The sequence below is a fragment of the Pezoporus occidentalis genome, unplaced genomic scaffold (genome assembly GCF_034315485.1).
Source record: "Pezoporus occidentalis ecotype Australia unplaced genomic scaffold, CSIRO_AGI_Poc_V1 ctg66, whole genome shotgun sequence".
Taxonomy (NCBI): domain Eukaryota; kingdom Metazoa; phylum Chordata; class Aves; order Psittaciformes; family Psittacidae; genus Pezoporus; species Pezoporus occidentalis.
In genome coordinates, this window is record NW_026916009.1 from 930,818 (window position 1) to 944,047 (window position 13,230).

Sequence of the window (13,230 nt, forward strand, 5' to 3'; positions counted from 1 at the left end):
TATCAACCGAACCACACAGCTTGGTGTCATCGGCAAACTTGCTGAGGGCGCATTCAATCCCACTGTCCATGTCACCGACAAAGATGTTGAACAAGACCGGTCCCAACACCGATCCCTGAGGGACGCCACTCGTTACTGGTCTCCAGCCGGACACTGAGCCATTGACCACAACTCTTTGTGTGCGGCCATCCAGCCAGTTCTTTATCCACCGAGTGGTCCATCCATCAAATTGATGTTGCTCCAATTTAGAGACAAGGATGTCGTGTGGAACAGTGTCGAACACTGTTGATGTCCAGGTAGATGACATCAACTGCTCTACCCCTGTCCATCAGTTCCGTAGCCCCATCACAGAAGGCCACCAAGACATCAACTGCTCTACCCCTGTCCATCAGTTCCGTAGCCCCATCACAGAAGGCCACCAAATTGGTCAGGCAGGATTTCCCCTTAGTGAAGCCATGCTGGCTGTCACCAACCCCCTTGCTGTTTTTCATGTGTCTTAGCATGCCTAACATACAAAATATGCCAAACATAGAGCACAGATTTCTGCCTTTTCTCAGGCAAACAACTTGTGACCTAAAACTAAAGGACAGCCCAGCCATGCTACATGTTGCAGTTCAAATATAATTCGTATGGCACAATGGGCACCCCTTTGGACTGATGCAAAGAAGAAACCTGTTTTACTTGAATCCTAGAGAGGAACTTGAGAATCCATATGTTCTAATTGAAACATACAGTAAATCAAGGCTTAAACCAAGATGAATTCAAGGAAAACTTATTGTCACTAATATGTCAAAAATAGACAAATAATTTTTAAAAGCACAAGCCATGAAACTTGAATGCCAAGAGAAACTGTTCCTGTAAGATCTCTCTTGGGGCCGAAGTCTGTGATTTGGTTTTGTTTGGTTGATTGTATGGGTGGGGTTTTGGTGGGTTTTTTTGTTGTTTGGTTTTGCTTTTTTGCGTGCGTGTGGTTTGGTTTTTTGATTGGTTTAGTGTTTTGGTTTTTCTTTTATATGATATTCTTTGGGATGTATAAAACTTCAGCAAATACACTTCTTTAGAATCTGAAATACATCATAAGAACAACAGTGCCAGATCAGACCACAGGTACATCCATCTTTGGGTGATCAGGACAGGAAAACCAGGGTACCTCATAAACAGGTAACTATTGTCCCTCATAGCACAGAGGAACAGTGACAACAACTCGCTCTCACATCAGCTCAGAGTCTAATAACTTCATTTTAACTGAAGATTTACTTATTGACCAAACTGTTTGTTTACTAGGTTTTAGTTATTTAAAGTTATTTCAGAGGATTTCTACTGCCTGGGTTATGACAAAAGGTCATACTACACTTACAGGCCAGATGAAACCATTGCAATTACTGACAAATACCAAAAGTTGAGATATGTTTATTCAATATCCTGAGTCTCACCATTTTAGTCTTATCTTCACAGTGGTCTCAGTTTGTTATTCCCAACACCAACGTGTCCTTTCCAATCTAACTGTTCTATGATTCTATGTCAAACACGTGTAACAGCAAAAGCATGCTGTAACATGGAAACAATAAAATATTCCTCCCTTCATTCCAGTTGTTATTGCAAGAAATTGCTTCACAGTAATCAGGACCTGCTGCCATAAAAAAAAAAAAAAACAAAAAAACAAACAAAAACCCTGAATGTGTAAGTTTCAAAGAGCACTATGTTATTATTATAACTCAAAAACCTGTAAATCCAGATTAGCTGAGACACCAACTACACAGGAAAAGAACAAATCCCCGGATAAAGTGTCTCCAATGGGATGGGTAGGTTAGTGTCTAAGGGGCCTCTCCTAATAAAAATATCTAACCTCTTTTGAGTGTGAATAGCTGTCAAACCTGCAAGAGAAACAAAGAAGCAGATCTCACTTTCACAGACACAGAAATATTAACCAGAACAAGAGCAGAGCTCTGCAAGATGACATCTTAAAAAAATCCAAAGTGAGCTTTTTCCTAATGTCACAGCAACATCTGGATCTAAGTTAAGTATCCAAAATCTCTGCCATTATTCCCAGTTGTCCACTGGCTTGCTCTGTGTTATGCAAAATGTTATTTATTTAGCAGCAGGCACTTCAGTAGGACACCGACTGAAAACCTATTTTATTTTAGCTAAATGTTTCTAGAGCTTGACAGTAAATGATATGCATGAGCCATGTTGACTGTCATCTTCCACTTTTAATTTGACTGTCAGACATACAGTAACTTGCTAATGTTTCATTCCAATTTCAGTGCCATGAGCCTGTTGCGTAAGCTGCCTGCTAAAAGCTGTTCCAGATGGAATGACAGTATTTTGTAGGACCCCAAAGATGTAGCTAAGAGATGAACGTGTCAACAGCATTGAAAGCATGACCTTTTCCCTTTTTCTTAACTTTTTTTTTTTTTTTTGTCAGCAGTTCTTATTTCCACCCTATAATTTTTCCATGTCCTTTAAGAGATAGGCCACATGGGAAAAAGCCAGAGTTTAAGTCTCTTGGCCATCTTCCATCACCTGCAGCCACATCTACCTGACTACACAAGGCAGAGGACAAAGGAGAAAGGTTTATAAACAATCAAGAGTCTTCAAAATGACAGCCAAGGCCCCAAATTTATTTTAAAGAGAAAGCAAAACCCAGCCCCCTACGAACATAAGTGCCAAAATGATGGAGAACTTCAATGGTTTCATAACAGATACTTTCTTTCAGTAATAGTTAGTAAAAAGCCTGCACTTCTCTCACTGGAAACAGGCTTTAGAAAGCAACACATTAAAAATTATTTTCTTTATTATTTTTACTGACTGTAGCATTTTTACTAATAATCTATATATTAACATCACGAACATTCGTTATTAGCTCTTATTCTAATAAATCACAAAAAGTCTACTTATCCTTCTCAAATAAAAATATGTAAATTGCACCCACTGCTCATCTTAAACAATGCAGGTAAAACAATACACTTTCCTTGAAATGCAGGCTGTGCAAGGAAAACAAAGAGGACTTCCTCCTCCTCTCCTCCCCCCCGTACCTTTTTGCACCCTCAAAAGAGGAAATTACTACAGGGCACTTCTGTCTCTTTTCAGATGATCAGTTCAGTATTCTAAAGTATTACAAATATTTCATTTACATTTCTTAGCTTTTCCTCTACAATATAAAGTAATTTCTTTTTGACACAGAATGCCACAGCACACAGCACAAGGAAGGGGAAAAGAGTAGTGCAGGGTTGAAAAGCAACAGAAAGAATCAAGAAGGAATGGCTTTTGTTAATTTGACAGCCCTCAGCTAGCTGCATAGTTGGATTTATAAAAGGCTCTTTAAGAGTAGCAGTTTTTCATGGTGTAAGAGTGCCACACAGCTCTGGTTCCTGCAGTGCCTCACACCAACAACTTCAAAACTAACTCGCTGCAGATGTCCCTATGATCATCTAATCAGACATCAAAAGCAATACACTGACAAGCTCCTGCACTGATTAGGAGTGTTCTATATATATATGTTCTACAGCGTAAACAGACACACAGTAGTTGCTTTAAAAAAGGATTCACCCACATCAGAATTCCCTTTCCAAAACTCAAACTGCTCGGAACTCCCCATCTGAATGACAGAAAATTCTTTTAAGTCTCCCCAGATCTTCTGCTCAGTTCCACACAGCAGTGTTTCAAGAGCAGGAGTTAAATTATTAATAGGAAAACTTTAACCAGAAATAAATAAATGCCTTCCAGAATTTAAAAAGCTTGCTATTCCGAATGACAGTCTGAGACCACACGACCTCAGGGGAGCATTCCTGCCTCTGCCCTGCAACACACATTGTAATACCCAAGATGAGTTTCCATCTCTACTTTATTTATATTACATTTATGTTTATATATTATTTATGTCCTTCCAGCACTGCTAGTTCCTGAAGAATTACTGCATTTCTCTCAAATTCTGGTTTCCTTCACATACCCCACCTCCTGGAAACTTAAAGGGGGCTTATAAGAAAGATGGGGAGAGACTTTTTAGCAGAGCATGTTGCGACAGGATGAGGGCAATGGTTTTAAATTAAAAAAGGGGAGATCCAGGCTGGATGTGAGGAAGAAATTCTTTACAATGAGGGTAGTAAAACACTGGCACAAATTGCCCAGCAAGGGGGCAGATGACCCATCCTTGGATACATTCAAGGTCAGGTTTGATGTGGTTCTGGGCAACCTCATCTGCTTAAAGATGTTCCTGGTCATGACAGCGAGATTGGACCCTTCCAGCCCACTATTCTGTGATTCTATCACATAACTATGGGAGAATTTCATACTGAAATTCTAACACATGCAAAGGGACCAGAAATTAGAGCTACCTGACCTAGTCAGGGTGAGTAAACAATACTGGACAGAAGTTTTACCTCCTGAAATCAGACAGACAATACCACCCTCATGGCAGTGCAGTCTCTTAGTTCAGGCCTTAGCAGAAACCCACTGGATCAACACAACTTATAGACTCTACAGCATTATCCCATCACTGTATCAAAAAAGACCTTTTGTGCTCTGCCCTGCTTTTAAATAGCTTTGTTAGATGAATTAATATTTCTGCCTCTTTCTTGTAATAAAACCCCACACACTTTGAAAGTACAACTGATAATATTTCTCTCAAAACCAAGCTCTGATTGCAGCATTTATGTTTACATATGTACCTGAAACAGCACGTAGAAGGCACAATCCGTGGAGCTGCATCCTCACACACACTCACATTATGCTAATCTGCAGACACTTAATCAGGAAGGCTAATACATTACAAACACAATTAATGGCCAGAAGAACCAGAGGAGGTTTTGACCTTTTTTAACAAGGGCTTGAAGCATAAAAATGTTCTGATTATACATGAGCCCTATCCAAAATTGCAAATTATATGTCCACAATGCATAAAATACAGTCAATTTCAAGACACATCTAGGTAAAAATTGAAATGATATTGAGCCACTGGAGCAGCTCTTCAATTGATCCAGCATCTCATTGTATCTTAAATATGGATAAATTCAATTTGATCAGGCATTAGCATTGATTAACTCCAAGTTAAACTAAGTATTTATCCAGAAAAGATGCAACTAGAAAAGAAAGTCATGCAGAACATAGCATCCCCATAATAATCAGCAAGTTAACAAGAGGGGATAAAACCTTAGTCCCAGCAGAATTAATGCAAAACTCCCATCAACCACAATTCTCCATCTAAAACATCTGATCATGTCTTATGATAGCAGGGAAGTCTGTCCCTGGACAAAGAGAGACAAGCTGAAGAATCATCCCCAGAAAGTTCAGATGTTTTAATTATACCTTAGCAATTATTACCTGGATGAACTGGCCTGAGCAAAAGCAGCAAAATGCACTCTGCTCCCTAAAAAGTTCAAAACCAAACCAATAGAACCTCATAATTCAGACTTGCTGCATATCTTGTCTTTATCAGTTTAGAGCTTGGGTAGAGGGATCCAGCGAGAAACTTCTGAGTCAGTGCTGAAAATCTGAAACTGCAGCTTCTCTCAGCAAGCTGGGGACAAGTGCTAAGTGGCCAAAGAATGCTTCTTTCCTCTGAAAGGCTTTGACCCTTTCAATCATGAAGCATGGCCTCTCTCCAGGGTAGATCCCTGGTTGAAGACTTCATGGCCTATTGCTAACCCCACTTTCTGAAGCCAGGCCATTCACAGCCAAAAAGCAGCTGGGCCAGCATTTGGCTACTGCCATAGCAAACCCACGGCCACCCAACACATCAAAGTGTTTTAAAATAGTCATGCTTCCCTGAGGTCCTCTCTGGAGGCCCAGGGAGGGAAGTTTCTGCTTTGAGAGCCTGGCCAGGGCTCTGTGATTATAACTAGACAGAAGAGTTTAACAGTTGCCTTCATAAATTAATACATTCACTAATACCTTTTCTTCAGTAACAAATTCAGATATTTGTTATCCCTATTTTTCTTTGATTGTAGACTCCAAATTTTTCAGTGGCAGCTATCATGGTAAGGAAGAGAGGTTTGGGAGAAAAAAGATACTCCAATTTTGTACCATCTGTTAAATGACTTCCAATCTGAGAGAACAGATGCTGGACTTCACTATCAGTTTTTGACTGATCTAGAAGTATTTTGTTAATTGGGACTAAAAACTACAGCTAAGACAAAATAAGCATCAGAGAAGATACGAAGGAATAGCTCTAATTCTTCTCAAGCTACCTGGTCACTCAGCAAAGATTCTGTAATTTTGGTAATCACCATATGGCATGAAAAAAAATTAAAATCTTCCTTTGAATGAATGGGACAACATCTTAACAGAGTATGTGCTCTGCTTAGATTCTATAAATACTGTGAATGGTAATGGTTCAAATGGTTCATCAGCTTCACCCTGTTCACCTGAACTGGGTAGCAATGCTCTTCTATTACTGCATGTTCGCTGTTCTATTTTAGGCATTACTTATCATACCCTCATAGAAATAAATCAGTGCTGTCTTCAGAGATTCAGATGATAACCACCTCTCAAGAAAGTGATCAACTACTGGAGAACCAGTATGTACTGTATAAGAGAGCACACAATCTAACTGCAACTCTTTCTACAGAGAGCCAAACTGCCAGTTCTACATGTGCCAAACACCAAATTGCCAGAAGTGCCAAAACAATTATGGTAATTATGGAAGACAATTTCAATTACAAAATGATTGCTAAGATAATTGGGAAATAAATACAGAGACTTCATTTTTACTACACACACTGAAAATTGTTTTGTCTACCCACAACTCTGGTTTTTCTAACTTGCATGTGACTGCAAGGAAGCAGTTTAACGTGAAAAAAACCTCATGTTTGTGGCAAACGAAATGCAGTATTAATTTTACATTTCCAGCAGCAATATATGGAACAAATTAATCTTCTCTAAATATTGCTTTAACACCTGCATGAAAGAGCACAGCTATATTCAAAATGCAGTGTTCAGTTTTTTGTGCCATGTTTTTTCAGTTGTCAGGTATTGATTCTTCCCCGTGTTTTAAAACAATCTGTACCTAATTTAACCTATGTTGTTTAAGCTTTCTGTGCTTCCCAAAACATTATGCCAAAGCATATTTTAGCATGATTGAGAATGAGGGGTTTATAAATGGCACTGTTGCAAAAATAAGAGCTGGTGTAATGTATTTTGCTGTAACAGATTTTTACTTTAACAATGAAAACTTTCAACCCCCTGGGCCTTCCCCCCGGCCGTTACATGGCATTTCAAAAAGACCCAAGAGCCTTCCTCACAGTTACCTGTCCAGCTTTGACTGTTACCCTGCAGCTGACAGAGGAATACTCTCTATTTTAGGCATAGAGAATCCCTTTCAGCCTAGAGGATCCTTGTGCACTGATGCAAGTCAGTGAAGCATGGTGAGAGTTTAGCTTCCAGGTCTAACTGCAATCCTCATATAATGGTATAAAATGCACTTGTCACCACTAATATCGTATTTAAAGAAAACCCAGCAAACCAACAAAAACCTATCTTCCTCTCCTTTATGGCCAAAAATAAAACATTCAAAACATGACCTGGAATGCAACAAATTTCACCAATTTTTCCACTTTTTTTTTTTTTCCCCATGATTATAATACACCAGAGGTCAGCATCACACATTGACATACTCACTTTACACATCTCAACTTTGCAAAGAGAGGAAGATCTGCATTGTTAACCAGGAATTCTTCTTTGTACTTTTATTTGTCAGACTAAGTCAGTATTTCATTAATATGTGAGTGCTTTCAGCAAACATCAAGAAAAGCCTCTCAGCTCAAATAGGTCTGACAAGTGACATGGGACTTGGACAAAGTTCAGCTCCCTGTAACACCATAATGTACATGGAGAGTCACTAGAAGGTTTAAAATTACACCACTTAGCAAATAACACAAGCCATTGTAAAATAAGAGGCACACTAAATATTTAGATGCACATACATTTGGCCATGTAGAGAGAAATGACAGTTGACTAAAATCCTGTGTTGGCCTTCAGAAGACCAGTTAAGACTGAGATCTGCTGAACATTATTCATACACAATCTGACTTTCTATTTACTTACTTCACTCACACAAACTTAACCAGAAGTATGATCCTTAATACATCTTCAGCTGAGAAGGTTTCCACCACCAGCATGTGTCGCTGATCCCCAGTTCTTTCCTCTTGCTTCCTAGCGTGCCAATACAGCCATCTGTGGAATTTTGCTATAAACTAGTTGCGATCTAGTGCAGAAGCAGATCTGAAATCTTTCTAGGCAAACATCAAGTCTATGATAAAGCTTTATGCTGCTTGATGCACTTATGTATCTCAGCTGACATTGAGAAAGTATAAAGAATTTCATCTTTTTACAAGTAACATAGCAACACCTTCCCCACACAAACACAAAGCTTCAGGCCTTAAAACTCAAATAAAAAATGTGCCACAAGCCTGACAAAGACATTATCATTTTTAGATTTAATGCAGACTGCAATAACGTCTAATTAAGAGTTACTACATCCTCTCTAGTAGCGTCTTTGCACTAATATTTAGTAATAACTATTTGTTGAAAACAAATTTGTCTCCAAAGGGAAGTCAGGCTGCAAAACAGAAAAGCAAGAGAGAGAAGAGACCATGGAGGATAGTAATAGGGTGCTAAAGGAAGACAGAAATGCCATGAGAAAACAAGGGAAGTGGAAAAGTGTGGAAAGACAGATGACGCATACTAACAGGGAAACACATTTTTCCCACTACGCAGTGGTGAACTGGACAAAAGGATACTGAACAAATACATAATTGCTAGGTTCATATTCCAGTGCCTTATGTCACCAATGAGCTTTATGTGAATGTCTTATTTTTAAAAAAGAGAACCACCGTTAGTTGACTGTATAATCTAAACCAGCCATTTTGTCCATAAGAAATTCTATCCCTTACAGATAGAATGAGCATGATGCACTTGTTTTAGATACAAGTACAGACATAGCTTATAAAACTGCTATACACCAAAAGGTAAGAACAGGTTTTGACCTTAAAAAAAAAGGTGAATTACATGACACCTACTGCTACAACATGCTTGAGACTGTGATCGCTGGGATGAGAAGCACTGGGGTGGAAGTCAGCAGGTGGGCCCAAAGATGGATCACTGCTCCTTCGAACTAGAAGTGGTGTACCTAAGAAACAAAATGAAGAGCAATGGTTCAAGGGTGCTACAGGAACACAGGGCAAATGTGGTTTAACTAAGACATGCATACAGTGCTTAAATATAAGTATCTGTGGCAATATCCACCTGGTAAATTACTAGCTCTAGTGAGGTTCTTCCATTTATTATTTATTGGGCTAAAGAAACGAGAACATTTTAAGCTCTGTTATATAGACTTTCACCAATGAGTTGCTAAATTAGGTAAAAACTGCTGATGAACAGTAGTAAAAGGCACCTTCTTAGAAAAACAAGTAAGTATTTGCACATATCTGTGACCACATGTACCATCAAGTTCTGACAGAGAAATCATATGCTTGGTCTAAGGAATAACTAAACACAGGAAGAACTGGACTGCTACTGTTTGGTCCTGTAGCTGGTAGTGGTTACTTAACTAAACCAAACTAAATGCCTAAAGCCTTTTGTTCCACACACTAAGGACATGTCTCGGTGTGATGTTCTACATTAACCCATCAAACTGGGATCTCACAATCTCATCTTGAACTGTTCCTTACTTTCTCCTACTGTGTGCCCAAAAGCTGTACTGAGCAACTGCTTGTCGCTCCCGTACCAATCAGTTATACAAGCCCACACTTAAACTGTATGGAAGTCTGCTCTGAGTATGATGGCAAGACCACATATTTAGAGTCATAAATCTTATTTCCATAAGCTCCCAAAATGCAGCAGTCCATCACCACTACTTCTATACCGTCTCAACCTGAGGCATATAAATGACAGATAAGGCACAGGGTTTTGGGTACAGACAGCTAAAGGGTATCTAAACAACTCCCTATATATTTAATATCTTACATGCTTTGGCCTGGCTCTGCAGAGACAGCTTAAATAAGGATATAGGAGAAGAAAGGGAAGAGGTGTTATTCACAGCAGATCTGCCTCTCACTACCAACTCTCAGGATTCCCAGGGAAGAGACACAGGCAGTTGCAGTTGTTTCAGAGAAGCTGTAGACTAAACAGCTTTCTCTTGCAGGCATCTCCAATTAGACTCACCAGCTATTCATGTCTATTCACACAGTCTGGGAACAACCTCAAAGACCAGTCAGCAGCTTCTAGCGACACAGCCATCCAGTTAGCTATAGAACACTCCCCGCAGAACTTGCAGGTGGAGTGAGAGGGAAAACATCTTTAGTAATATGAGAAAAGAATTTCTCAACATTATCCAAAATAGAATTAAACAAAAATTACTTTTTCACAAGTCTTTCCAAAATAATTTATGCATAGGCAAAGAAAAAAAAATGAAGAGAACATTCGTCCGAGACAGTCATTTTTCAAATGTTGCAAGTGAGTGAAAATAAGATTATAACTGTCAGTTATAATATTAATTATAGTGCCTGGGACCAATGGCAGTCATAATTACTAGATCTATAATAGAAGTTGAATATGCAACGGTTTCCTCATTAGAGATGCACTAACAAAGCTGGAGTCACTGTACCACATTCACTCTCGGCACAACTTTCTAATTGTAGCTGGGATTAATACCAGCACCTGATGCTGAGGAACAACCAGAGAAACTAATGCTCTTACCCTTCCTCATAGTGAGCAACAGATTTTTTTATGCAGGTAATCCCTTCTATGCCCACTTATACAGAAAATCAATAAGACAAGCAAAAGTAAGACTTAAATTTGCATCCTGATATTGAGGGAATGTTGAAATATCAAAAGGTGAATATTGGGTTTTGTTCCAAGCGATTATAATCCCGATGCCAAGAGCTATGCATGTTTTTATGAGGAGATTCTGAAGAAAAGGATTGATAACCAACTTTATATATGTCATGTGATCTTCCAAAGGTGGTAGTAGGTCAAAAGGAACCAAATCTCTCCACTAAAATATTCCTGCTCTTCACATGGTGCTGAAAAGAATTTTTTCCTCTCTAAGTGCATTTGATAAGAAGGTGCGCGCAAACTGAAGCCAAAGTGCTGGATTTTTTAAGTTACTCCCTTCTGGAAGATAAATAATTTGCTCAGTCAATTGCTGAGGTGAGTAGCTTGAGAGAGGACGCCTGCAACACAGGAGTGGAGCGGGGAGAGATCAGCATCCAAGAGCCTCAACTCAGAGCGACAAAAGCCATCGAGGAGGGAGCCTCAAGTCCTCAACAGGACTTGCCCAGGAGCCGGCAGCTCAGCTCTCGCGAGCAGTGACTCACCGGGGGCAGAGCCAGCAGGCTCGGCGGCAGCTGTGAGCGGTTAAATACCTGCCCAGGGAGCGCGACCAACAGAGCGGGTCAAGGCAGTTTGCGCGGGCAGGCGAGTGGGGTGACCGCCTGATCAAGAGGGCTCGACTGGAGCGCAGGAGGAGGAAGGATTGCTTGCTTGTGCTGAGAGACGTAGACAGACTGATTGACCATGGTCACCACTCGATCAAAACCTGTAGTTAGGAATAACGTGGGTACCCAGACTAAGCCTTCCTGCAGACATGCGGCCGTGCAGGTCTCTGGCTGCAGTGAATGCCTGAGCCTGGCACTTGTATCAGAGAGAGCCAGTGACACCACTTGTGTGCTGTGCGCTGTCAGCAAGTAGATGACCTGCTAAAGCAGGTGGTTGAACTGAGGGAGGACCTAGAAGGGTTGGGAGCTATCAGAGAGTGTGAAAGTGAAGTTGATTGGTGGAGCCACACCCTAAGGCAAGGGCAGGGGGAAGTGGTTGAACAAGTGATGGATCCCTTTCCCTCCTACCATCAGACAGAAGGAGTGAACTTAAGGGACAAGGAAGTATGGAGGGAGGTCCCTCCTCGGAGAGGTAAGTGAAAACCCTCACAATCCCTTCCTTCCTCCCAGTTGCCCTTGAGTAACAGGAATGAGGTCTTGGAACTACAGGGCCAGGTAAATGGAGATGGAGGGGTAGATCTATCTAGTGAGTCACCTAGGGCTTGTCACTCACCCCCATGCCTTAGAACTTCCTCAACAAAGAAGAAAAAAAGAGTAATTGTGGTGGGTGACTCCCTTCTGAGGGAACAGAAGGGCCCATTTGTCGACCAGATCCATACCACAGGGAAGTCTGCTGCATACCTGGGGCTCAGATTGGTGATGTTAAAAGGAAACTCTCTGATCTGGTGCAGCCCTCTGACTACTATAGGCTGCTGATTTTTCAGGTTGGCAGTGATGAAATTATTACAAACAGGGCAAGGGCAATGAAGAGAGACTTCAGGGCCCTGGGACGGCTGGTTAGAGGGTCTGGAGCACAAGTGGTGTTTGCTTCCATACCTGTTACAAGCAAAGGTGAAGAGATAAATAGGAAGAGACTGCAGATTAATGTATGGCTACGGGACTGGTGCCAAAGGCAGGGGTTTGGGTTTTTCAATCATGGGCTGCTATATGAGACACCTGGTTTGCTGGTGGCAGGTGGGATACATCAGTCCCAGAGGGGGAGAAGGTTTCTGGGGCAGGAGTTAAGAGGGCTCATTGACAGGGCTTTAAACTAGGTAGGAAGGGGGAAGGGGAGATAACTGGGCCTGTTAGGGACAAGCCCAAGAGAAACATGCTAGGGCTTGAAGAATGGCAGACTAGGGAGAACTCTCAATCTGTTGTTTCATTTGAGGGAAAGGGTAGTTGTTTAAACCCTGCCCTGCAGGGGAAAAAGGGTACCTGGGCAAGAGTTAGTAGAGCTCACTCACAGAGCTCTAGGTTAGATTCAAAGTGCGAGGGGGTTGTAGCTGGGTTTGAACTAGTGGGCAATGTTCTAGTATGAATGAAGACCAGAAGGCCTCCTGCCTTCCAAGGGTGCCACTAGCATGCTCTGCTCGCTCCCTGAATGCGATGCACGCAGCATGGGGAATAAACAGGAGGAGTTAGAAGTCTGTGTGCGGTCTAAAGGTTATGACCTGGTGGCAATTACAGAGACATGGTGGGACAGCTCACATGACTGGAATGTGGTCATGGATGGCTATGTCCTTTTTAGGAAAGATAGGTCAGCAAAGCGAGGTGGTGGAGTTGCTCTTTATGTGAGAGAGAGACTACAATGTATTGAGTTCTGTCCAGGGACACATGAGGACCAATTGGAAAGTCTGTGGGTGTGAATTAAGGGACAGGCTGGTACGGGTGGCACAGTTGTAGGGGTCTATTATAG

The 13,230-nt window shown here is 41.1% G+C and overlaps 1 protein-coding gene across 5 annotated transcripts in view; it reads right to left on the reverse strand.

Annotated features, from left to right (window-relative positions):
• PARD3B (par-3 family cell polarity regulator beta) overlaps positions 1-13,230 on the reverse strand; it is a 426,397-nt gene that overhangs the window by 257,830 nt on the left and 155,337 nt on the right. For all 5 annotated transcript variants that reach the window (XM_062640654.1, XM_062640652.1, XM_062640653.1 and 2 more), the window contains exon 4: positions 9,015-9,124. In XM_062640654.1, the coding sequence (XP_062496638.1) occupies positions 9,015-9,124 (110 nt within the window). The remainder of the gene's footprint in view (positions 1-9,014; positions 9,125-13,230) is intronic.